The sequence below is a fragment of the Empidonax traillii genome, unplaced genomic scaffold, assembly GCF_003031625.1.
Source record: "Empidonax traillii isolate 1590-97213 ecotype Southwest subspecies unplaced genomic scaffold, ASM303162v1 scaffold91:size2966241, whole genome shotgun sequence".
Taxonomy (NCBI): domain Eukaryota; kingdom Metazoa; phylum Chordata; class Aves; order Passeriformes; family Tyrannidae; genus Empidonax; species Empidonax traillii.
The window spans coordinates 618,218-644,875 of NW_020955284.1; the positions used below are offsets into that span (position 1 = coordinate 618,218).

Genomic DNA, 26,658 nt, shown 5'->3' on the forward strand with positions numbered 1-26,658 from the left:
GGCCGACTTCCCAAGGAGTATCTGAGTGAAAAGTTGGTCTTCAGAGGGTAAAAGATTGGCAATTACTTATGAAAGCATCCAACTGATTGAGGTCATATGTGACAAAATGAGGAAGTGCCTCGGTGTCTCTGGAGGTCATTCTGGCACTTGGGACTCATCTTACTTATCTCAGACACTCTCACTATGCTATCTTTGCCCCAACTCTCTAAGGGCAGCTGCTCTCTGCAGGGGCTGGCACTGCCTGCAGGCCCCTCCACAGTGATATCCCATGCTATTGGAACCTGTCCTGGGACTGTGATGCCTTGGTCAGCCAAGAACTGGGGTGTTTCTGTGTTGGCAGGGCAGCGAGCAGATGGAGCAAGGCAGCAATTGCTGCCCCACAGGCTCTTTGCTGCACAAAATAGAGAAGGACACACCAGCTCCCTAAACCCCTCTGATTAGGAGAAGTCTACAAGCTTTAAGTTATGGAGATGGATGTGTTTCTGACCCCTCCATCCCTGTGCTCCTGCCTAGGGCTGGAAACTCCCCAGCTTAAGAGGGAAAGCCTCAGGCATGTGCCAGGAGTGCTGGTGGGGATTCCCTGCATTCCCAGGATGCTCTGCATTCCCGGGATGTTCTCTGCTGAGCTGAGGCTGTGGGGAGGAACAGGGAAGGAATGAGAAACCTCCTGCTCCAGCTTGGGAAACAGGTGGGGGCTGAGCTAAAAGGGGATGGATGATCACAGGAGCCGTGCCGCACGCAATCCTGCCCGGCAGCTCCCTTCTCCAGCTCGCTGGGAAAGCATCAGCAACTGGAAACCATATGCCAGCCAGGACTGACGCTGCCTCCAACCATTTCTCTCTGCCATGGGATGTCTTGTCCTTCCAACACCCTCAGGTTCAGCATCTGGAATCGTGGAGCAGGGGTGGGGAGCTGGGGAATGAGCCTCCCCACACACATAGGGTCAAGGACTTCCCATCCCATGTCTGGGCAGGTGGTGGAAGAGTTGGGAGCTCTCATAGAAAATCAGTCAATGAACCTTTCCTCATCTTTTTTCTCACAGTCTCAACAGCACTTTCTGGCTTATCCTTTCCCCTGGGATGAAGAGAGCTGAGTTTCATCTCTCTCTTGTGAATGAGCCGCAGAGGGACTATGGACTGTTCCCATGGTGGCCATGGAAGAAAGATTTCTTGTCTGTACTGCATGTGCAGCCCAGAGAAAAGCTTTTATATAGTCTGTAACCAACACTTGGAACCAGAACAATCTGTGGATAATTCCCTCTGACTTCTTTCTATCACCTTAAGGTCTAAATAATGCTCTTGCTTAGGTCCTGTTGTCCACCAGAAGAAAATGTGGATCTCAGTCCCTCATTCTACACAGATCTCTGTCAATGCCCCGTGTCTCAGCACATACCTGCCATGGGCTTTACCCGAACTTTATAGCCACTGATGTTCCCTTCAGTCTCTTTCCACTTCATCTGGAGCCTGTCTTCAGAAAGGACAGTGAGTTTCAGGCGGCCTGACCCTGGGGAGGAGGAGATGTGTCTGTGCTGTTATGGATGCAATTCTGTGTATGCGCCCACAAAACACCACATGTGCTGTCTCCTCCAAGGACCCGGGAACAGTAGCAGTGCAAAGGAAGCCTTCACCATCCCATGCAAGTCCTCCCTACCCCCTGAGGCTGCACAGCAGCTCCTGCAGTTCCCCTGCACCTCTGCAGACCTGTGTCCTCCACCCACGCAAAAAGGAGTTTCTCAGGTGTTCGAACCTCATTTTATACCCCTGAAAACAGGAAAAACAGTCTCCCATAGAGGTGGGGGCTTGCTCTGCACCCCTCACACCTTGGAGGACTCCCCCAGGAGCTTTCCTGCAAAGTGTTTCATTTCAGCAAGTGCGTTCAGTGCAAACATCTGAAATGGGAGGGCAGGAAACAGATAAAGGGGGCTCAGTGAGGCTCCTCAAGGGGCTTGGGCTGCTGAGAAATACAGAAATTCCCCAGGGGATGGATCCCCTACTTCTGCAGAGAGATCATTTCAGAAGCAGCTCCAAGGACCAGCAGGGCTTGGAAAGGAAAAAAAAAAAAAAAAAAAAAAAGAGAGGAAAGAAAGAAAACCTGATAAAGTGTAAATAACAGCTCCTGGCAGGAGCATAACTCACGGGCACCAGCTTGTATCAGTTTGCTGCAGGGAGCTGCAAACGAAATGGCAAATCCCAAGGAAAAAAAATAGTAGCAGACAAGAAGGCAAAAAGAAGAAAGAGCATATTGGCTTATCATCTCCAAATTTCACAGCTATCTGTTAAACCCCAGCTAGATGTCTGAGCTCGTGTGTCACTCTTGGAATCAATAATTCCTGTCGCACAAATGCCACCATACGAACCTTTTTCACTCGGCTGGATGTGAGATGGCAACTCAGCAGAATTTCTCTCCCCTCCCTCCTTCTGACACTGTGCCCAGAGCTGCCTTTCCAGCAGGATGCCCTGATTTGCAGTGAGTGAACACACTGTAAGCATCTGCACTCAAGTGCCCTCTCACATCATTTCCAGCTGTTACCAATCTCTTTACCATTACTCATAAACAAAAAAAAAAAAGCTAAAAAGCTTAAGGTGACCTGAGGTGTCCCTGATCTGATTTTCCATGATGTCCAGACACCTACTGACATCCTTGCCATGGAGAAGTTACCACCCAGGAAAGCAGTGAGAGCCGGCAGTGAGGACTTACTTGTCTCAGCCCAACATCTGTGCTTTAACCTTTCCTCACAGAGGCTTCCTGCCTCTGCTGCCCAACAAGCAGATAACTATTCTGGGGGAACAAAGCTCAGATTCACATCTCACCCCAGGCAAATCTGAAGGGGAAGAAAGAAAACTCGGGAAAGAGGGGTGAGGGGGGAAAAAAGCAAATCCCAGAATCACGCCTAAGAGAAATGGTAAAAGATCATGGAACAATGAGGGGAATTCACAGTTAGATTAAACATGGAGCTGTCTTCTTTTGGCCAAGTGTGGTCCAGCTCCTTGGGCATCACTCTAGGAGCCCAGAAGCTAAAAAGACAAGAATTTCCCCAGACAGACCAGAAAGGACAGCATCCTCTAAAGCACCATTATGTGCTGGATGCAAATTATCCTCAGTGCCATGAAAGCTCCACTGTTTCCCTGCCCTGTGTTGGATGAGCACCATTTGATGCTGTAACCTTGCTCTCCAGCTGACAGGGAGTTAAGCCCAGGCTTAACTGCAGAGACTGGTCTGGAAGATAACACATCATATACACATCTGAAGCATTAGGAGGGATGCAGTGACTAAGAGAGGCAACCCCCTTTTTTTTTTCCCTGTATCTCAAGCTCCATTTGCAGACCAAGTAAGCCCCTTCATTGCTTACACAGGCTGAAATGCATCCCTGGTGTGAGGGAGTGGCACGTTGAGCTTCTGCCAGTGCTGGGGATGGGCTCTGCAGGGTGGGGAGGGATGGAGGTGCTCTCCCCAGATGGGCCCCCTGATCTCTCAAGCGTAGGAACAGGGTTTGGAGCTTCACCAGCAGACACCAGAGCACAGCAGCCCCCCGAAATCCTGCGTGTCTTTGGGAATGTCCCTCGCAATGGTGCCACTGCCAATGCCCAGGGCTTGGGCAAGGGCTGGGCTTTCCCAGGGGACAGAAAAACCATAGGGAACAGCCCCAGCAGGGGCAGGCAGGCTCCTTACCTTGACCTACTCGTCCCCAGACATGGCTCACCACAGGCAGACAGGCAAAAAAGAACCAAGTGTGAATCAGCATGGTGATCAGGACCTACAGGAGGGAAAATGTCAGGAAGGAACAGTAAGAGTTATATTTCTCCATATCAAAATCCAGTTTTTTGCAGTCCTCAATTAAGGCACCACGAGCTGAGATCTGCAGCTCTGGACATCACTGACGGCACTGAAAGGGCAGATGGAGAATCACATGTGAATCTTCCTGTGATTCCTATGTATTATTTTATCTTCTTGGTATCTCCAACATAGCTATTCACTGCCTTGAACTAAATTGTGATTATAAACCTGATGGGGAGCTGGCTTTTCCTGAGCACTCCTCTCAGCCTGCTTGGTCCTGGAGATGAGAACTGCTCTGATCTCAACAGTGGTACTGTAAGTGCTGAGTTCTGCTCTGATCATGGAAATTAAAAACACTGGCAAATGCTTGGACAGACAGATTCCAGAATAACCTCTGGTTTAAATTGTACAGAAGTAATTAATTGTGATTATCATGACCAAAATCAGTATAGGTATACAGACAGCTCCTTTCTCATGTCCCTGCCATGCAGGCACTGATCCTAAGGGGAAAAGCCTTTAGAGGAGCACTCTCTGACAGCCAAGCTCCTCACTCCTCAGTGGCTGTGATAAAGCACTCCTGCAGCAGGAGGAATCCACAAGCTGAATGGAGTTTGTACGTCAACAGTTTACAAAGAGGAGATTTGTTTCTTATCTCTCAGTGGAGTTCCCAAGAAGTTACACTCAGGACTGGTTGAGATAGTCTTGCTTTAACTTGTTCACCTGAACAGACTGAAAGCAGAGGCAGTTACAGACTTAATCATGGCACAGGATCAGTTTGGCTGAGGAATAACCTCTGCAGAGTGGACAAAGCTGGCTGGCTAAGGACAGCCAGCCCCAGCCCACAGACCTTGAGCACCTGCGGTTGGTTTGCTGGCCTGGATTTCCTTGTTACTCGGTTTGGTCAGAAATGTCAGGTCACCATAAACCCACCCTGGTGGAAACAGTGCCTCCCCCTCGCCTTGATCTCAATAAACCAGGTTTTAAACACACGTTGTTGGCCTTTAGCAACGCGTCATTGGCATCTGTCATTTCTGTGCTCCACATTTCAGCCTCACTGCTTTTGGCAGGACCAGACCGTGCACCCTCTTCCTCCACAGCCACCTGCAGTGACATTTCACTTCTATTAGCTCTGATGGACAGGTATTTGGAGGCTCCTGGCAAATGCCTATTTCCCCTCAAACACGTCCACTTTGTAGCGGTTTCAAGGAAAAAATAAATATGCAGGTGAGCGACCCAGCCGTGATCTCCTGGGGTTTAAATCAGTTCTAAATTGTTGGAAGAATGAATGGAAAAATACGCAAGTTATAACAGGGAGTTGTTAACCACCCTCCTCTGTCTGTGATTATTTTTTTTTTTTTGATTGAAGATCAGGTTATATGGAACAACTGCAGTGTAACCGAAGCCTTTAGCCATGGGAAACACTTGCTTTATTTTTCCAGCTAATAAAATGAGGTCATTGCTTATTAAAAACAGCAAACATTTTACGGGGAGGGGGGACGGGGGGGGTTGACATTCTGACTATCAGCTCCAGAAAAACAAAGCCTGCCCTGGCTTCAGAGATGCATGTGCCAAACAGCAGCAAGAAGCAGGCATTTTCTTTAAAAAAAAAAAAAAAAAATCCTGAATTAAAAGTTCATTTGTGCCCTTTTGCAGTGCCACCAAACTGCCCTTGATTTCCTTGCAGCTTTCCTGCGGCTCTGCTGGCAAATGAGATGCCAAATTCTGGAAAAAGCATTGGATTGTGCATTATCCTTTCATGTTAACCAGACTTATATGGAATCTGAAGTCCAGAAAAATAAGCCCATGGGCTACTCCAGCCTGCACTGATCTGGGCTTATTGCAGACCCTGATTCCCCTGAAGGCTTGAGCTTCCACCTGGTGGCTAAATATTATCATATAATCACAGAATGGTTTGGGCTGGAAGGGACCTTACAGTTCATCTTGTTCCATGGGTAGGGACACCTTCCACTATCCCAGGTTGCTCCAAGCCCCACCCAACCTGGCCTTGGACACTTCCAGAGATGGGGCAGCCACAACTTCTCTGGGCAGACTGTGCCAGAGCCTCACCACCCTCACAGTAAACCAGGGGTTAACCCAGGCTGGATGCAGTTTGTCCTCAGGGTGTGGATCTTTACTGTGACTAAAGTGAAGAGCAAACATTCAGAGGCAAATCCATCACTATTCTGCCTCTTCTCCAACACTCATTTTCCTCCCTGTAAACCAGGAATGACAAATGCACCTGTTTGAAATGGTGGAAGACACACAGCTGGAGGAGCTTTCTCCAACTCTCCCTGCAGAGCTCCTTCTCCACAGGTCACCTGCCAGATCCCAAGCTCCCGCTCCAGGGCTCCGTGGTCCCTCCCTATCCATTTCTGCTGTCATTGGTGCCACCATCCAGCCAGGCTGAGCTGTGGACCCTGGGACTGAGGGGACCACAGTGACACCAGCCTGCTGGCAGGCAGGGAGCTTCTCTCCTGTTACTTCCCCTCAGGAAAGGAATTTGGAGATGGCAACACGTGGAGCACATGGTCAGTATTTCCAGGGCCTGGAAAACAGGGGGACACACACACACCACTTTCCACTTGCCCCAGCTGTGTGCTCAGAGAGGATTTGGAGGTTAAGACAGTCAGAGATCCCCTTATTTGTACAGGAAATTCTATAAGTACTCACTTTATTTAGAGAAAAAAAAAATCTATGCAAAAAATTCCTACCACTTTTTTAAAGCAGCACAACTAAAAGTGAGGATTTGGGGGCACTGTGAATAATTTCTGCTCTCCACAGCCACAGTCTGGGGACATTTTCTCATCCCAGAGGTCACCACTGTCTCTGCACTGAAGTGCTGGCAGAAGCAATGTCACCTCGTGTCCCACTTGCTGCTGGACACACGAGTAGCACTGTGGACAGCCCTGCAGGCAGCCAACTGCAGGGAATAAATCTGTCCCACATTCCCTGAGTGCTTTGCCAGTAAAAGGACCTAAACCAGACTAAAAAAACCACATTCATCAACCCCTTTCTCTTCTCTCCTGGAAAGTTCCTGCATTTCAGTTCCACTGATGAACAAAAAGTCTCAATTATCCCAGCACCAGCCTCAAAAAAGTCAGGTATATAAGTTCCATTTCTAGGCTGATCCTTTGTAACTCTCCCAGCCCGTCAGGCTCGGTAACTTCAGCTTGATACCGACCCACCCACACCTCCAGGTGGGAAAAACTCACACAGGCAGCAAACCCTTCCAAGTGCTGTCCTTTCTGGCAACCATTTCCTGCAGTTTTGTACTATTAACCAAAAATAGAAGGAAAAACAAAAAAAATCAAACCAACCAGCAAAAGCGCACAGCCTAAAGAATTGCCAAAGCAGTCCTGGCAGTATTTAGAGCGACTGGCAGGGAAAGTGAGCTTCGAAGCCACTTCCCAGTGAGAGGACGAGACCTGTCACCCCTGCGTGGCACCGGCAGTGCTGCCCCGGGCTCAGCTGCATCGGCTCTAAGTTTCCCGGAGAGCCAAACCCTGCAGAAGTTTCCTGCTTGGGAATCCCCACACACGCCCCAAAACGGCAGAGCCCGTCCTGGGCATCCCTGCCAACCGAGACCCAAAGGGGAACGAGCCACAGACCTCTGCGGAGCGGAGCGCCTTCCCCTGGAGTCCGCCGGGAGCTGCGGGAATCCAGCTACATTCTGAAATTGTGGGAGAAGCTGCCCTGGCGCCTCGTCCGCTCCTCGGCGTGATTAAAGATTTCAATTCCCAGACGTCAGGAGGGATAAGGAAGGGGAGGGAGAGCAGGGGGGAGAGGGATGGGATTCCCCCACCTCCCTCTCAGCGCGCAGCGGCTTGGCCCCTTGGCGCAGCCAAATAAAGCATGAAAAGCAGGAGTCTGCTTCTATGAAAAGCAGTAAACGGCTTTTAGTGGCTTTGCTAACTCACTAAAACGTCTGTCTGGGAATCTGCACGCCGATTTCCTAGAACGCAGCAACAAGTCGTGTGGCTCCCGCCCACCGCCAGACTCCCCGGGATGACACCCGCATCCCATTAAGTGATTTTGAGAGCCCAGCATGTGCGCTGAAGGCGAGCTGCCTTGCGTTTGTTTAAGGAAATTAAGCACATCTGTAAGTTTTGCAAGGCCAGAGGCTGAATCATGAGCTGGAGCTCGATGGTGCTCAGAGCCAGGAGCACCTGGGAGAGACACCCAGCTCCCTGCCAAAACTTTTTTGGAAAGATTTTGACCTCATTGGCAGGAGTGGAATGACTGACAGCGTCATTTCTCGTTACAAATGAAAGCAAGATTTTCTGCTGAATCTACAGGGACTGTCAGCATCACTCTCCTCTCGTAACCAAGTGAGCTAAAAGACACTTGCAATTGCTATTCCATGGGGAACACAGGTGTCTTTGGAACAGTCAAGCTAGATGGAAAAAAAATAATAGTTTTCAAAATATTTTTCACAATAAACAAACCTTTGTTAAGGTCATTGCAATTTTGTGTCATAACTTCATAAGTACTTCAAAGCATCACAGTATACAGATCAAAGGGTAACTCCAAAACTTAAATCACAGAATCACAGAAGGGATTAGAAGGGGCCTTAAAGACCATCTTGTTCCAATCTTCCTGCCATAGGTTGGGACATCTTCCACTAGGCAAGTTGCTCCAAGCCCCATCCAACCTGACCTGGAACATTTCCAGGAATGGGACAGACACAGCTTCCCTGGGCAACATGTGAGCAACAAATCTTATTAAAACAAAACATGGAGCATTTGGTACCCCATGGAGAGAGGGTTGTCGCTGCCTTACCTGTAAATGCCACATATTACCTCTTCTGTAATTCCTACTGGATTTCAGAATTTGCTCAGATTTGCTACAGTTTAAAAGCAGAAGAAGATGAGAAAGGAAAGAACACATATCTCCTGTGCTTCACTTCACGGAACTCAGGTGCAGAGCTGAAGAATCCTGCTCTGCTTACATCAGAAAAATCTGGAGCCTGTTTCCAATGCTTTTGTTCAGGGTACTGCTTTCCGGCCTGCCTTTCCCAAGGTGCCCACGCAATGCCTGGATTTGACCTTAGTTCAAGCCAAACACCCTGGGTTAAACTTTTGGGCCATCACAGACACCCGAACACTCCCTGAAGAGAATTTAAAAGCCAAGAAGGCAGATTGAGGCCGCTTTATTCGTGCACTGAATGGCTACAAATAACAACCCTGAGTGTATTGACAAACGGCTGAGAAGATGGTCTGGTTTCACTTAGGGGCTGGAGGGACCCCAGTGGATTATCAATGCAAACATCTTTCCTGCACCACGTTCCAGGAACGCTGTTCTCCAAGTAGTCCTATTACTTCAGAACCAGAACTGGGGGAACACATATCCCTTTATACCAAGGGGAAAAAAGAGGCAGCCAGCAGTAAAGCAATACCTAATACACAGCTGACACCAGATTTTCCAAGACAGTCAACCCCATTTTAACACAAATCAAAATTACTAGTTTGGGGCTTTTTTGGGTTTGGGTTGGGTGTTTGGTTTTTTTTTTGTTTTTTTTTTTTTTTAAGGCTTGGTTTGTGGCCAAAGGAGCTGCACTGAGAGCCCTGCCCTAAGCAGGAGTGCTGGAGATCATCCTCTCTGTGCACAGCACGGCAGGCTAATCACAAGCAGGATGCTCCATGAACTGGAAAGCAAGAAACCTCCCCAATTTCTTGTTATTACTTGTTATTCTATTTTTAGTTCGCTTTCAGGGAAGTTTGCAAGGAATATTTTGCGCTGGCTACAAACACAGTCATCCTGCAAGCAACAGAATCAAGGTGGGTTGTATTTTGGTGGCTTTCACTCATTTCTGTTCCCTCCCCAAGTGAAATTCAGACTAGGACACATCTCCTTTTGGGCACACTCTGCTTTTGGTCTCTCCTTTCCCCGACTGCCTCCATGCTGAGGTGAAGCTTATTCATTAATTTAAGCATTATTAGGGTGGTGGGGGTACAAAAAGCACTATCATGGAAGTCTCCTCTTTTGAAGAAATAGTTGGGAACAGCAACCAGCCCTGGCTGTGAGTGTGGCTAAACCAACAGAGTAGCAGGAGCCTCAGATTTGAGAAGGAAGCATACATTCCTGCATTCATTGCCTTATTTTCTTGACAGAGCCCATGGCACAGCTTATGGGGCCATCTGGAGAGCACATTGTGTTCTCGGTAGACTGCACAGGCAGCTCAGGGGAGCTCAGACGTACTCACTGGGTATCAAACTTCTTGCTGCTTACCAGCTTTACCACCTGCCTTGCAGCCTGGCTGGTGAATGGCTTGTTCTAAGGCTTGGGTCGTAAAGTGCTGAATTCTCACACTGGCACTAAAAAGGAGCTGCCAGAGCTTAGACACTCCTGAGAGCAGGTGGAGGCAGACACTTCAAGAATGTGAAAATCCAAGACCTGTCCATTGGAATGTATTTATTTGAAAATATATTAAATTGCCTGGGTAACACGTCACAGTGAATGGTCAAGCTTGGTCCCTCCCCACAGTCTGTCCCTGCTCAGTGGAGTGTCCTGCCTTCCCAAAGAGCAGTGGGATGAGACTCCTTCATTCATTCAATGGCTTCCATGACTTCCATCACCAGAGTCCGTGGTCCTGTCATGATGAGGCTGCTGATGGTCTGATAGTCCAGATGCAAAACACACACACCATTCACTGAGAAGACAAACTGGCACACCTGCAAGAGAGGAGGGACGGGTTACCTTCAGTCTCTTGGCACCTTCTGCCCCTGGCTGACTGGAACCAGAGGCTGTGATGCAAATAACTTGCCTCAAAAGCCTTGAAACTCTAGAGTATCACCACTTCATAGCTACACTAATATCACAGTGCTACAATCACTGTATCATCAAAATGGGACCAAAGGGATTTAGACTGTGAGCTAACAGAGAAAAAAAGACTCATTTATGAGCAGTGGTTCATTTCACAGATGGAAATGAAGCACAATATTAACATCTAGCAATTTGGTAGCAAATGAGATTAGGTAAAGAGAAATTAACTGGGCTCTTGAGTAAATGAAACAAATTCATCCATCCCCTCCCAATCCTGCCTGAAGCAAACAAGGAGTCACACTCTGCCTCTGAAGGATCCCATTATTCCAAATGTCCACGTGACTTTAGACTTATATCAGCTTATAGAAATGATTCCCTCTGGATACCGGGGTTTTTACAGGGAACTGGGAAACTCAGCATCTCTTTCATGCATGCCTAAAACTCTGTACATGAAACTCAAACATGCCTGGGCCCAAAATGAGCTTCAAGATCTCAGTTCATTTCACCGGAGCTGGAAATACTGGAAGTTCCTTGATGAATCAAATCAAGGCATCAGTCTGAGGTTATTCAGTTTTCATGTACATGGAAAAAAGCTCCATGCAGAACTCCATTGCTAATAGCAGGGAAACAAAATGTGTTGCATCTCAGGAGCTGTGGGAGCAGGTGATTCAGGATAAAGCTCTGCTCCTTCCCTGCTTCACTGGGAAATCACTGGAGTTGAACTGGGAATTGTCTGCTTCGTTTTCAGCAGCTCAAACAATTTTGACAGCTCCAAAGTCTACCACGGGGATGGTTTAGTTGTGAGAGATTTTTTGGGGTTTTAGCTGCCCACAGCCCCTGTGCTGCCCTGGAAAAGGCAAATCCTCCCCTGTGCCACTACACAGGGTGCACTTTGCCTGCAGAGATCATCCTTCCCTCCACCTCTCCCACAGCTCCTTGTGCTGACTCCATCGGTCTGATCTCCACTGCAGCAGGTGGGATTATCACAGAGGATGTGTTCAGCCCAGAAAGCTCAAACAGGATAGAAGTCTTGCCTCCAGCTAAGTCACCATTAGTAAGAAGTACCTTCATCCCTGCAGCAGCAGCAGGTCCTCCTGGGTCCACTGCCTGGATGTGGCAAGGTCTTCCTCCTCGGACCACAAACCCCCAGCCCACTGCATCCCCCACAATCTACAAGCAGAACAGCAGGGTTTTAAAAACCAAGGAATGAGCTTCATAGAGGAGGTGCAGCAGTTCCTAGAGAGATGGAGAGCTCATGACCCTGATCTCTTATGGGTGGGAGAGAGGGGGCTGTGCACCAGCGAGATGCAGAACTGATTAATTGCTCTCTGCAAAGCTGCTTTGTGATTAATATTCCCTGCCAGCAAGAGCAGAAGAGTGAAGCACAGGCAGCATTAAGCTGAAGTGTGAGGCATGCACCCAGAACACGCTGGGAACATTTCCAGAGCACGCACAGGGTGCCTTTTCCTTGGCACAGCAGAGCACTTCCAGGGTGGAAGTAGCCCCTCTTGCCTTTCCCACTCTGATCTCAGTCTGTCAGAGCGGTTTGCTGTAGCACTGCGGCCCTCTGATGTGACTAAAAGAGAAAAGGAATTCCCAAGAGACTTTGCACGTTACCCATATAAATAAATAACAGCAACTGCAGAGCTAAGCAGGAGGAAATGAGCCATGAAAGGCCCAGGCTGGCAGAGTTGAAGGGCAGGGCAAGAGCATTCAGGAGGAGAATGAACAGCACGTCCTCATACCATGCCATGCTAATCACCAGCTTTGTTTTTCTTGCTCTTTCCCACCACTTTCTACAGCGCACTTTATTTGGGAACCCTATCCACAGCCTTTTTGTAACCATACTTGTGTCAAATCAGTGTGGCAGACAGGCCCTGTGGTTTTTGTGAGATCCCCCCTTTCAGAGGCAGGCAGGGAAGAAATGAGTTTTACACAAAAATAACCAAGCTCAATGAGACCCACAGGTCAGGATTTGTCCTGCAACATTTAACGCCCAGCACCCACCAGCCCTGCCTTGACCAGTCCTGCAGCTTTAGAAATAATTAGAAAAGGCTCAAACTCAAGTTGTCTGCAGCACTCTAGAGATCTGTCCATGTTAAAAGGCCATCATAAGAAAGGCAAGAGTGGCCCTTGGGTGCTCCCCCTATTCTGTGCTGCTGATGGATCATATCAACACACCCTGACCTGCAGAGGAGCCTGAAAGATACATAAAGCTGTACTTAAAGCAACATGACAGAGAGGATGACTATCCCGGTCTCAACCATCACAAGACGTGCTGATTTTTCAGTTTGCGTGGAGCTGGATGAAACAGAGATCATAGAATCTTAGAATGGATTGGATTGGATTGGATTGGAATGGACCTTAAAAATCATCTCATTCCAACCCCCTGCCATGGGCAGGGACACCTTCCACTCCACCAGGTTGCTCCAATCCCTGTCCAACCTGGCCTTGGACACTTCTAGGAATGGGGCATCCAGAGCTTCTCTGGACAACCTGTGCCAGGGCCTCACCAAAAAAACCCTCCAAAATGGGAGAGCTTTTTTCTGTCCAGGAAACACTGTCCTTCCTGATCTACTCCTTTAATATACATTAGGTTTTTGCAGGGGCTGAGCACGTTTTCACCCCCAACAATATGTGAAGACATTTCCCTGTTGAGAGTCACCAACCAAAAGCCATGCTGATGTGACAGGCAATCAAAGCTATAAGATAGAGAGGTCAGAGCAGCCAACAGAAAGCCATCCAAGCACAGGCAGGGAGCTGGATACTGGTGGATTGGCAATGCCATTCACAATGGTCACTCACAGTCAGAGTTTTCTTGACATAAGGGGCCCCAGGGGACAGGAGCTCTTCGTTGGTGACGGGTCTCTTTAACACTAGAGCAGAAGGTGACAGATTCTATCAGAATCAAGGGGTTTGTACTGTAAAGTGCATAACAAGGCAGCCTGGGGTTTACCCCGGGCTGGAAAACAGATGTTAGCTCCACAGTCACTGCACACAGAATTCTTTGCATTCGTCTCAGGGTTTTTCCAAACACGTGCACAACTTTTCAAATCACAAAGCTGAGGTGAGGCTGACCCTCTCCTCTTGATGAGCTGGGGTTGAGCGAGCCTGTGCCCTGAAGGAATGGATGTAAACCATGTAACAACAGGGCAATGCAGAAGCCCAGACCTGATTTAGGGTTGCACTCGGCCACAGGAGGGAATACCAAGGTAGGAGCAGCGCTGAAGTAGGGGTTGGAGTTTCCAGAGAGGGAAGTGATGCTGCTCCTTCGAACCGCTGAGACAATTTTGATCTCCTTGTTGGTCTGGACTGAAAGAGGCAGAAATAACAATTGCTCAAGGAGGAAACAGACTTTTTTAAAATGACAAACTTCACCCCCCAGCCTGACCCACACCTGAAAGGTAAACACGCACTGAAGATGGCATTTGAGCTTAGAAAGAATAAAACCAGCTTCAAAGAAAGATCTAGAGCTGAGTTGATGCTGAGTTACTTTCCTGGGATGGGGAGCTATGACAGAGATTGCCACTGCACTGTGACATCCACCACAGGTCAGTGGGATGGGGGGTCACTTCATGGGATGTCTGAAGGAACATCCTATGCTCTGGTGGAGGGCCCTCAGCTCTGGGATACTCTGGTAACTTAATCCTTGCTTCCACACCCCTCCACAAACACATCCAGTTACCAGAGAGAAAGCTGGTGTTGCCTGGGTCTGGGTTGAGCTTGCGAAGGCAGAAGGGGCTGTCGGGGCTCTCGGAGAGGGCACGAGAAGAGTTCTCATTGAGCAGCTCCGTGAGGCGCCGCCTCCGTCGGAAGTTGATCCAGAAATGGTACAGGATGTCACTGTCAAAGAAGTGATGCCGATTGGAGACTAGGAGAGAACAGGGGAGGAGGGAGAGGCTGAAGGGGTACAAAAAAATATAAAGCAGATATCCTGAGTGACCCCAGTGAATCACTTTTAATGCCTCTGTGCCCTACTGCAGTTTTTCTGACTGTTTGAGGTCGCTGCCTGCAGGGAGGGAGGAACAGCAGGGCCACCTCCCCACGAGGTGCCATCTCCCAGGGGTGCTCTTGATGTCACATCCCTCCACCTGCCCCTGTCCCAAGACACTCAGAGGACCCCCTGCCTTCCGGATTGCAACTGTAATTCCGGCAGATGGTTATGATGTCCAGCCAAGCGGAGCTGAACATTACACCCTCACACCCCAGCCCTCCAAACCCAGGGGTGGGTCCCAGGCCTGTGGCCGGCAGCTTTGAAGAACTGAAGAGCAGAGTAGCTCAGATTTCAGCTCAAAGCCTTTGCGGGTGGTGCAAGATTGCTCCGGTTTCAAAGGTCACCAGCTCCAAACATAGAACTAAAAGGCTCCATTGCCATCTCCAAGTGGGCACTTGACCAGCACTTGTTGCATGACGTGAATGGGGGTTTGTTCCTAGCACAGCCCTGACAGTTGCGCTCATCCCTCGCTTTCCATCCCGGCTCCGGCCGGACCCTCGCTCACCATGCTGAATGATCCCGTGCTCCAGCAGGGCTTGTCCCAGCTCCACAGCTTCCTGTCTGTTTTCCACTTCTCCCTCCTGAATGAGCCAGTCGACCATCTCACAGCCCAGGAAAGTCCTCTGGTACTTCACCGAGTTCTCCTCCCTCGCCTTCAGAATTGACTCTTCCACGCTCACCAGCCTGGCACAGAGGTGGGACAAGGCTCCCGTGACACTGCACATCCCTGCCATCCCTCACAGGAGCTGCAGCCACACAAAGCAGTGTCACGGCTCCCATGATGCCACACATCCCTGCCATTCCTCACGGGAACTGCAGCCAGGCAAAGGAAGGCCGAGAGAAGCGGGCAAAGCATCGCAGCCGAAATATTGCTGCCTGGGAGCAGCGGGAATGGAGGGAGGAACACAGAGCTGCAGTCAGGCATCCTTACAAATCTTCATCACAGCAGAGGCATCAGCTTCAGCAAAACCAGTTCAGCTGCCACCCCAGCTAAAGAATGCAGGGAAAAGCCAAGCGAGCAACCAAATGCAGGCAACCCATGGCAGATACCCAAATGGATGGAGAAGGTGGGTTGCAGACGGCACATGTTCCATCTGCAGCTGATGTGAGAGCAAAATCCAGTGTCTCCACGAGAGGGTGCAGCTGGCTCAGCCATGAGACAAGTTGGCTGGATGCTCTCCCCATCCCACAGACACTGCTGCGGATCAAAAGCAAAGCACAAGGGGTGCACATCTGGTGAAGGGGCAGGGAGACACCCGAAATCACCACCTGCTTCCCCTTCAGAGCCCGTTTGTGACTCTGATCAACAGCGTGTGAGGTTGTGAAGGGGCTGTTAAAGGACGCAGGTCCAGAGGGTGGGCTGGGGCTGAACCCTGAAAAGATGGCCTGGATTTAGGGCCAGAAACAATCAACACAAAAAACCCTAAACACTTGGAGGTGGAAAGAGTTTTCTTTACTGCCTGAGAATTAGCTTTTCCATGACAAATTTTGCAAACAGACTGAGACACAGGGCCCCAGGCTCACAGGGGTGTTGAAAATCCCATACCCTGCTGACTTTGGCCATAAGTCCTAAAAGATCTGATGGAAGCAGCTCATTGGAGGAGAGTAGAGGGTTGCTGGGATTGGCCACTGGATGTTCTAGGAGCACTCACAGTGGACTCTTATGCTTCCCTATGCAGGATCCCAGAACCTGCACTTGGGCTGGAGCCCTTGGAAGCATCCATGAGTTCACAGTACAGCTCCAGCCCCATCCCCAAGGATGGCAGTTGTCCTGCAGCTGTGACAGGGCTCGGGAAACAGCATTTCCCAGCGGGACAGCACTGGGTACAGAGAAGGGAAAGCAAAGCCAGCAGAAGCTGGGGCTCCCAGCTGCAGAGCACCAGCACAGCCAGCACAGCCAGCAGAGCACATTCCCAACACCCCAGTGCCAGGATAGGACTCACGTACTTCTCGTAAAGACTCTGCCCTCTCATGAACACCTTCACATCCTTGCTGAGGGGGAAGGTCCCGTCGTCCTTGCGGAAGCGGTAGAGCAGTTTGGCATCCTTGTAGTCCGAGTGCTCATCACAGACTGGAAGAATTCGGGGCAGGGATGTCAGTCCGTGAGGGGCAGACAGGGCTCACACTCAGCAGGATGTTGTCTCCAGGTTAAAAGCTGTGAGGGCTGCCTGCCACGTCCCTTCTCCTTGCCCTTTGCACCATGGAGCAGCCAGCATCTGAGCCTTCAGCCCCCAAAAAGTGGCTGCTTATAAACACCTGCAGCCCATGCTAGTGGGTGGGAGAAGTCAGCCCCAATGTACAGACCTTGGGAGAGCTGGAGTTTGAGTCTGCATTTGATTCAGACATTAAAACATTCATTAGAAAAAACAGGGATTTTTTTTCTTTCTTTTAATTTAAATGTTTAGGTTTAGACTAAAAGAGAACAAACAGAATTCCCTCAATCGACTTTTTTCTTAGAAAGCTTTTGCCACTGCAAGCAGACTTGGAGGACAGAGGGAAAAAACCCCACACTGCATCCAAACCCCCATAAAATCACCTCTGTCTGTCAAGAATACTTGTAAGCTAAAAAATAAGTGGCATGAATTTCTCCACACCATTTTGTGCCAATCCTGCCCAATTCATTTGCGTGGCAAACTGAGCTCAAGAGAAAGTTTTCTTCAAAGCCAGATGCATACAACTGGAATAATCAAATCTGTCTGAAAAGCCTTAGTTTTATCTTTGGCATGGGCACACAATCTGTGAATGAATGGCTGTTAAGTCCATGCAACCTTTAGCAGGTAAATATTTGGGATGCAGCTTTGAGATAAACTTGCTTGCAACACATTCCTGGACTACAAGTTAAAAAAACAAAACAAAACAAAACAAACAAACAAAAAAACAAAAAAACAACAAACAAACACAAAAACGACAAAAAAACCACACCACAGCCCAAAAATCACACTCCATCTAGATTTTAAAAGCCAGCCTGTGTGCAGATCCACACATCTGAAGCCAAAAGAACAAAGTTCAGTGGTAAAAAAAAAAAAAAAAAAAAAAAAAAAAAAAAAAAAAAAAAAAAAAAAAAAAAAAAAAAAAAAAAAAGAAAAAAAAAAAAAAAAAAAAATCCAACCAATCAAACAAACCAAAAAAACAACACAGACAAAAGAATATGCCTGCAAAACAAAGAAAATTAGTCAAGGGGAAACAGAAAACCCAAAAATGTTTCCTCATTAAAGTAACATCATCCACTAGAGTGAGATTCAAAAGGTGCAAGATACTTCTCATGAAAATTTTAACACTTTTCCCATCCTTCTGAGCAGACCAGCAAAACCACATTCCCCTTGTGGTGAGCAGCAAATGCCAAAACTCGTCAGATTATCTGGAGTTCACCTTTCCTGCTGAGCAGTTGTCTTGGATGAAATCAGGATGCCAAAGCCCGCGAGTCATCGAGCAGGAGGGCAGGATAAGGTTGTTTGAACAGTGAAAGTTTGCAGCTTTGGAACTCCAAGGAGCAGCCATTCCCATGCCACTGCAATCAGGAATAGAACCTAAAGCTTTACAGGACTGTGCCCATAGAAAACTAAAGCACTTTTACTACTGAAAGACCAATTTCAATGTGTTTCCAGCGTGTAGTAGAACCAAAGCTCAAACCACATCAGACAATTAAGAGGCAGCGCAATGATCTTCATGAGATAATTATCATCTGGATCCCAGCAGAGAAGAGGCCAAACAGTTTAGTCAGGCAATTGCCAAGCACCCAGAGCAGTGCTGCCTTAGCAGGCAGACTTCTTTCCACAGGGCTAACAAAAATTAATGGACAAAAAACAAGTTGGAAAGTCAAATTCTGTGTCCTGCCAGGAATTATCAGAGGCAGGATAGACACGGCCCAGTCAGCAATCAAAACAGCACTGGCACCCAGTGCTGCACAGGTTTAATTCACTAATGGACTTATTTGAAACTGTCAGCTGGAGAGATGGAAAATTAATCAGCTTTAAGTGTTAATGGTTAACTGAGAACTCCCTGCTTCAGCTTTATGCTTTTGTGATAAAGCACAGCAGCAGTTTATTTTTATTCAAGGCAGTTTAATGTAAAGGGCATTAACCTCAGCAAGTAGCAGATGGCAACAGAGAGTGTTTGCATTGCAGTGGTCAAAGGCAGCTATTTCTGGACCCTGGAGGAGAGGGGGGAAGAGAGGACTGGATTTTGTGTGGTCTCATCTGTTTCTGTCTCCTCAGCTGCATCTTCATATGACAAACCACTACCCAGCTCCAGGTTACCACAGCTCCTGTCCCAAACACTTGGGAGCAAGAGAGCTCAGCCACAGCCCTTCCCTCTGATGGCAGAGGTGTCCCAGGGCTGTTTGGTAATCTGGGACTTTTGTTCCTGATTGGGCCTGAAAATCACATGGAGAGAAACTGCCTTTTGCCAATCTGCAGCACTTGTTTTCAGTTGTTATATTGGGACCAAGGGCTGGACCTTGGGGATTGCTCTGCAGCTCAGGGACAGGCACAGAGGTCAGAACATGACCTGAGTTAATCCAGAACTCCTGAAAGTTCCAAATAAATTTTAAAAAGAAAAAAAAAAAACCCTAAATACTACTAAGAGCTGGGCTTGAGCATCAAACTGCCTTCCCGCCCATCCCTTTCTTTTTTATTTAACAAGTCCCATGAACAAGCCTTTGAAACACACTTAAATCCCAAGAGAGGCATTCCTACAGGATTGCTTCAGCTCCAGGTTCACAGGTACCCGGCTACTTTTGCTTGGAGTGATGTGAACTCCACAGCCCCACTTGTCCCATCCTGGGGAAACTGAGGAACACTGGCTTCTTATGGAAAGAAAATGAGCTTTTCTGCAGATGTGAAGTGTGTGCTGTAATTCAGCTTCCACTTCTGCATGACACAAACATGAGCCAGACCAGCTTTTGTTCAAATATCCACCTGGCTGGATACAGGACCATGCAGGCCAGGTGTTCCTGAACTTGGAGACACTTCAGATGCCCTTTTACCAGCACACAGCCCAAGTCCCTTTTCTGGTGGGCAGGGAACTGGCACATCCCCCAAAGCAAAGCACCTTCACACAGATCCAGCCCCATCCAGCCTCCTGCCCACCCATCCTCTCCCAGCTTCTCTAGGAGAGAGGCCTCTTCCCATGGGAGAGTGGTGGGCAGTGACCTGGCCACACTTCTGTATCCTGGGCTGACGGACACACAGGGTGAGCAGACACACAGACACCTCCCTGGGGGGGCTCAGTAGGCAGCAGAGACACCCACACACCGTGATGGATGATGTAGTGGTCCATCAGCTTCTGCATGAGGCGGATCCCGGTCTCCCTGTCTGGTGCTTCCTTGTGGTCGATGAGCCAGTCCGTGAGTTCCTTGGCCACGAAGCAGTTCGGGTACGTCCGGAGGTGGAAACGCCTGTCCTTGATGAGCTTCCCATCGTGGAGGCGAAGCCTGCAGGGAAAAGCAGCCAGCTGAGCACAGCTGGTGTCACAGGGCAATTTGGGTCTGACTGCCCAGCATCTGCCCAGCTTGGAGACGCCACTGATGAGTCGGGACTTCTGGCAACCACCCCTTGGCACTGCAAGGCTGGATTAGTCAACCCCAAGCAGCCTCTCCATAATGCCCTTCTCTCCTCCTGCCACTATGGAAATTATATAATTGCCTGCACCAGACATAGTCTGACCCACACGTGTCTTATTGCTCTAAGCAAGCCTCTAAAAAACACACAGCAGCGAACCAAAGGGGGTGAAGAGGGGACAATACTCAGGGAAAAAAATAGCAGTACATATATTTGTCATCTTGGCACCATTCTGTATCTAGTTCTCCTTCCCTGTGACCATGAAAACAGGAATAAAGCTGCCCCCAGGACAAAGTCTTAGTCACAGCTCCAGGTGGGAGCAGTAACAGGAGCCCTGATTTCTTCTGCCACAGGAACAGGGTCCAGGTCCCATCACTACCCACTAATCCATGAACCCACTGATCCACAGCAACACTGGACAACAGCCCTGACATTTTCTAGTTCAAAGTGGCATTGACTGGGACAGTTCACCAAAAACAATGGCCTTCCTATCCTGAAAGCCCTGACGTTGTGGCAAGTCTGCAGCTCTGATGGAAAGATACGTATGGGCAAAAGTACTCAGGTGAGCGGGGCTTTGACTTTCAAAGGACCTTAAATACTGAGCAAGCCACAAGGCACAGAGTTCTTCTGTGTTCCAGCCAAAGACAACCCAGTCTGGCAGGACATCTGTCCAGGGGCCAAACTTCTGCCCTGTAGTCATGACTGTTCCCAAAACACCAACCCTGGAAAATGCCCAGTGTATGCAGCAGGCTCAGAAGGGAGACATTAATTAAACTTCTCCTCTGTAACTCTAGGATGTTTTTGGTTTCAAATTATTCACCTCAATTCCTGGTTTTGCCCCGGGCCAGTGTATTTTATTAAGGCATTAATCACTGCAGTCTTTTGTTATTTCATGCCTCAAGTTCTTTTGTTCTCTTTTGGAAAAGTTCTGTGTACAACACAGCATGCTGGACAGCAGTTTCAGGTACCATATGAGAAGTTTAAATATCCTAAAAATCCATCAGATAATAATGGATTATACTTTATTGTAGCATTTACAAATACTAAGGTCCTAAAAGTCTAAAGATAAAAACTTCTGTGAGATGAAAAATCAGTAATTAATTATTGCAATTAATGCTGAGGCTACTACAAGCCAATACGATTAACAGAAATTTTCAGACCTTCCTGGAAAGTCAAATATTAAACCAAAGATTCATTCAGAGCCAGCTCCTGGCCTTGCCTTTGGCAGATCCTGAGGTCTATATTCAGCATTTCACTCTCTACCTGGAAGGCTCATTCCCACAGGTGACCAGAACTCATTCTGCATATGGATTTTACCCAGAAAGAACAGACCACAGACAGCTGCCTTGCTATTTTTAGAGGTTTTTGTCTTTTTCCTTTCTTTATTTCATGGTCCACTGTCAAAATGCAATCAGGCACAGACAGCAGTAACTACAAACAGGCTCCCCACACCAACATCCCTCTACTACAGGGGAAGACACAGTCAATTTTTATGTGCTTTCTTTCCTTTGCAATTAGCAAGTGGGAAGGCACTTTAGAGGCGTGTTTGGTAGAGATAAGAAATGTTCCAAGAGTGCTCTATTGCCATAAAGAGTCTGCAGGACTCCATAAACACTATAGAGATACAAATACACACATATATATACATTTATATATGTACACACAGACATGCCTTTCACATAAAATAACACAGATACACAAGGTCTGAATCATTGGGAAAACACTATTTCCCCTGTAGGTATTTTTTTATCATGTTTCAGAATACAGAAAAAAAAAAAAAAACGCACAGATCTTGCAGGAGAAAAACAAAATAAAAGAAAAATGATTTTCAACGAACAGGGCTGCTAACACCTAAGGTTTAAAAATAAAAACAAAAAAGTGCATTTATTTTTAAACTATCCTTTGGGGAAAAACTGTCAGGGCAGGAGTTAGGTGGTATTTCAGCACCTCTGAAAAAGCAGCATTTGGAGCTCTGTGGGCTGTTTTAAGCCTGTGACAAGTTTTCCCTCTGTCCCGCAGAGCCAGGACAGAGGAAAAGGCACGGCTCGAGTGTCCCTGTGCTCTTTTCACTTTCCTCTTGTTTACTGTTTCCTGTCAACCCTGAGGAGACAAATTCTGTCCTTCAGACACAGGATGTAACAGCAACTGCGTCTTCCAACAGCTCTTGTGTGATGATAAAACAAAGCTTCCAGATTAAAAAAAAAAATAAGGAAATATATATAATGAGATATTATGAGTTTTCTAGATGGTAAAATCTACCCCGTGGACACATTATTTCTTGAAAGGGGGGAAAGAAAAAAAAAAAAAAAAGAAAAAGTAGAATAAAGCCAGGATAAAACACTTGCTGGAACACGAGAATGGGCTCTTATGAAACACGCCTGGCTTGGCAGCCAAAGCGCTGCTTCCACGTGCGTTTGCTTTGGGTTGGCTGTGTTGGGTAAGCAAACTGTTTCTCTGTCAAGGTCACTACAAAGCCATCATTATTCATCCCGTGTAGCCTTGTTGAAAGGGACATCGCAAACAGAAGAGAAATAAACTCTCCATCACCTCCCGTGTAAACAGACCTTGAGCATCTCAAATGCCAAGGTGGATCTTTCAAGGATAACTGCAGTTAATATTCCCACAGCAGGGCAGCACAAACGAACGGCCTTGGAAAGATGCCTCATCCAAAGGATCTTTTTTGTTCCTATTTTCACAGAAAACAAAAACAAACACCCCCCCCAAAAAAACAAAAACAAAACAAAAACAAAACAAACAAACAAAAAAAAACACCCAACAAACAACTAAGTGTTCACTAAACGGCAGCAACAGCCACAAGAGCATCTCTGCAAAACGGCTGCTGGAGAGGCACATTCAGGCAAAACCGGCACTGCAAACAGTTTGTTGCACCCCCAGTCTGCAAAAAGCACCAGTTCATGAGGGAAGAGGGGAGAGCTTTGCATGCCTGTGGCAGCCCAGAGGGGTACAGAGATGTTTTCTTTTCCTGCTTGTATTTAAAACTGCCTGAAATCTCAAAAACAAACCCCAGCAAGCACAAGTCTACTTCCCATTCCTGGCTTTTACTCAGCTTTTAGTGCTGAAAATTTAATAACTGGCTTTTCAGAGATCATTCTGACCATATAGTATCATCTTCTGAATAACATTCACTGCTGCATCATGCAGTGCCTCATGATTCTTCGAGGAACAGATCCCCACTGCAAGAGATACAAGTCCAACACAGAACCACCAAAACTCCTGCAGACCCAAGAGTTTTGGATAAGAATACCAATTTTTGCATGTTTAGCTACACATCTTTAAGTGAGCCCAATTTCCAGAGCAACGAAATACGAACACTTTGTTTAACAGCATTGCAGTTTGAGTATCCAAATAAAAACACTCATCACCTCTGAAAACTTTGGACAGTGGCTGAAATCACGAGTTTGTTCTTCAGAGGAGAAAACCTTCCCTCTCCTCTCACTTCTTCTGCCCAAGACATAAATTTACTGAGTATATTTTATGTTTAAGAGAGATTAATGCAGCCTAACAGAGTTGTTGGAGCACAACTGGTTCACCTGACCATGGGAATACCCAGAGGAAAGTGCACAAGGGCTTGTCCGTGCTTGAGAATCTCTGATTACAGCAGGGTGTGAACGCAAAGCACAGAAGCTGTTCCAGAATCTCTCTGTGCAGATAAGCCATTTGTTGCAATTAGAAGTGACTAATTGGGCCTCTCTTACAGAATGCCACCCAGGAACACACAACGCCCAGCAAAACTAATGTGATTTTCGTGCAAGTTTATATGTCTGGAACAAGAAGGCTGGCAGCAGATGTGAGGAATGAGCCCGAGACAGCAGCCCTCTCAAACTCCAGACCGGAATATCAATGGGAGTTTTTATTTTCATCTTTTTAGTGGAGAGAAACTCAACACCCAAAACTCCTCTTCCTCCTTTAAAGACCAAACAGCAGCATCCTCATGGAAGCAGAGAGAACCTTAGCAGACAGACAGCCCAAACCACACTGTCCAGTCTCCCCTCTATTCCTTTAGGATCCATTTCATTCCCAGCCATCCTCACAAAGCATTCCCTCACCCCTCTCTTGTGCAGCTATTTCTGGCTGGGAAATGCATCCTGACACTGAACAGACTCATCCCTCTGGCCAAACCAAACTCGGAGGGATTTGTAAACTTGCTGGGAAGCCAAAGAACTGCAAAGATGGAGCAAAGGTTTGTTTGATTAAATGTTATAGTGGGGAGGCAGGGCAGGAAGTGGAGAACAGGGAAAAACAAATGTTTGATATTTCATGTAGATGCAACAAGGTTATTTGCTGATGGATGTTTACAGAGTCAGGGCAGCCTGCAGGGTTCCTTCACATGCCTCTGTATTCCATATGTGGGGAAAAGCAGGGGGAGAACAATGTGGATATTCAGCCCCGTCCATCTGCTGTTGTCTGAGACATCATCCAGCCTCTCTGCCTCAGTTTCCGCATTGCTACCCACAGGAAATCCAGGTCCCAGGAAGATTCATACCACTAACTCCTTACCTGCCAGGCTGTAAGATCCCTAAAATAAACATCCAGCATGTTCTACGTCACTTAACTCTCCTTCTAGCCAGGGGTTCAGGGAAGGAGGAGCCCAGCTGCAGGCTGGTGTCCATCTCCTCACCCTCCTCCCCAGGTTTTACACCCTGTGCTGCCCAGCAGCTCCTTCCCACCCTTCTGCACTGAGAATGGGCTCCTGCCCAGACCAAAGCAGAAGGAGGCAACTGCTGCATTCCCAGCCACCAGCAAAAGGGCCCTCCTTTCCATCACTGGGAACTCTCAGGTGGGTGTCCCCAAAGCTACATAAATTTTGGGTTTTCTATTCAACTTTATCCCAGTGGGCAGTGTACTGGAAGAGCTCTGTTCATGAATAAATTTGCTGTATTCCCTCCTTCTCCTTACAGTCACAATCACCGAATGGTCCAGCATCTGATATGCTCCTGTCCTGCTAGAGGAAGACACATCACTCCCCACACGTGGAACACAGTTTTAACACACAGCTTGATTATTTTATTTGCTCTCTGAATACCTGATCCCTTCTTTTGGCCCTGGCTATAGGATTAATTTTAAACCTCAGTCACCCCAGATGAGTAAAATAGTAGAAATATAAATAAGATGGAAATATGAATGAACTTTCCCTGCCACTTTAAACACTGGCTGTGTTTTTGTGTTTTCAAGATGGGGCCCCAGTCCTTAGCTGGAAGTTATCAATCCTTGATACAGTGCAAATAATAAAGCTAAAGTTAACAGTACTCGCTGAGAATGGACAATAGAGCAACACCAAGCTAATTTTAGGAATCTGATGCTAGCAAAAATCAAACTCTGGGCTGTTTACATTATTCAAGGATATATTTCCTATCTTCCACCCACATTTCAAAACAAGCCAGAATGGCTCCAGATGCAAAAAAAGCAAATTCTGCTCAAGAGCTAGGAAAGCCCACAGTCACATGCTTAGAAGCAAGTGAGGGTTCTGACCCCAGATACACAAGGAACATGCTTTCTCAGCCACACAGGTCTTCTTGCATAGGAGAATAGATTTTTGTCTTTATAGGAAAAAAAAAATAAATCTCAGAAGCTGCTTAAAAGCTGGGACTGCAAACCAGCAGAAGTTCTCAAAAGTGACTTTCAAAAGAGGGAAGATCCAGTTCAGGCACATGGCACTCAGGAGTTGCCCTTCCAAATCACCCCAAAAGTCCAAGCATCCCCAGAAGTGGTGCTGACCCCATCCAGCCAGGGACCAGGGACCTTGGGTGGGCTGTTCAGTGCCACCACACCGTGCTCTGCACTTGGGGGAAGGTGCAAAGGGAGAAAAAAAATTTGTTGCCGCCTCAACCCACCTGCCAGTGCCCTGACACCTGGAGGTGAATTGCAGGAGATGCCACGGAGGAGCAGCAGGACAAGGTAATATGGGAAAGGACCTGGCTCAACACTGGTTTGGTGGGTGAAGGAAGGATCAGCAAGTACTGGGGAGGGGGAGATACCAATACCTGGGGGGAAAGTGCTCGCTCGAAGATAAATCTTTGAGCCTCCTGCTAACGGGATAGAGCCCAGAGCCCCGGGTACAGCCCTGCCCCGGGCTGGAGGAGGACCCCACACCTCCTACCTCAGCTGCTCTCCAGCAATCATCACCTCTGCCCTGTAGTGCTGCTCGGTGGCTTTCTTCTTCAGGCTGCTGCTCAGGCTCTCCATGCTGGGCTGACGGTGGGTGGGCGGCGGTGGGAGATGCTCCCAAGGGGATGCGGGTCGGGAAGATGCGGGCCCCCCAGCGCCGTCCCCGGCCGCTGGCAGGGTGCAGGTTGGCAGCCTGAAGTTACTGACTCCTGCTCCCCGCCTCTCCTTCCCTCTCGGCAGGCTCCGGAGGAGGAGCCTGCTGCAATCTGAGCCTGGCTCTGAGGGCTTCTCACCCCGGCTGGCTCCAGTCAAGCTCCAGCTGGGAGCTGGGAAGGTGGCAGGGATGCTCCCAGCAGGATGGGGCAGCCTCTGCTCTGCTCGCTCCGGGGACGTGACTCCGGCAGGCTCCGGGCACACAGGGCTGGAGGAGGAGTGTTTGATCAG

At 48.0% G+C, this 26,658-nt stretch overlaps 2 protein-coding genes across 2 annotated transcripts in view; both read right to left on the minus strand.

The window, feature by feature from the left end:
- Positions 1 to 7,480, minus strand: part of COL20A1 (collagen type XX alpha 1 chain) — a 47,827-nt gene extending 40,347 nt beyond the window's left edge. Inside the window, exons 1-3 of the mRNA XM_027881657.1 lie at positions 7,383 to 7,480; positions 3,670 to 3,754; positions 1,393 to 1,503 (exon numbers count right to left, since the gene is read on the minus strand). Of these exons, the coding sequence (XP_027737458.1) occupies positions 1,393 to 1,503; positions 3,670 to 3,742 (184 nt within the window). The 5' untranslated portion in view covers positions 3,743 to 3,754; positions 7,383 to 7,480. The remainder of the gene's footprint in view (positions 1 to 1,392; positions 1,504 to 3,669; positions 3,755 to 7,382) is intronic.
- Positions 7,481 to 10,170: 2,690 nt separating this feature from the next.
- LOC114056414 (DEP domain-containing mTOR-interacting protein-like) lies at positions 10,171 to 26,451 on the minus strand. The gene is made up of 9 exons (XM_027881603.1): positions 26,207 to 26,451; positions 19,783 to 19,961; positions 16,478 to 16,601; positions 15,036 to 15,214; positions 14,222 to 14,407; positions 13,708 to 13,848; positions 13,342 to 13,412; positions 11,602 to 11,706; positions 10,171 to 10,445 (listed from the first exon to the last, which is right to left on the minus strand). The coding sequence occupies exons 1-9, from the start codon at positions 26,290 to 26,292 to the stop codon at positions 10,320 to 10,322; spliced, it is 1,197 nt and encodes a 398-aa protein (XP_027737404.1). The 5' UTR covers positions 26,293 to 26,451; the 3' UTR covers positions 10,171 to 10,319.
- Positions 26,452 to 26,658: the final 207 nt, after the last annotated feature.

Coding starts and splice junctions, on each gene's coding strand:
- LOC114056414 (XM_027881603.1), bottom strand. CDS start 26,292: ATGGAGAGCCTGAGCAGCAGCCTGAAGAAGAAAGCCACCGAGCAGCAC. Junction 13,849..14,221: donor CAACACCAGCTTTCTCTCTG/GTAACTGGATGT, acceptor TGCCTCTTTCAG/TCCAGACCAACAAGGAGATC. Junction 10,446..11,601: donor CTGCTGCTGCAGGGATGAAG/GTACTTCTTACT, acceptor CCTCTCTTGCAG/GTGTGCCAGTTTGTCTTCTC.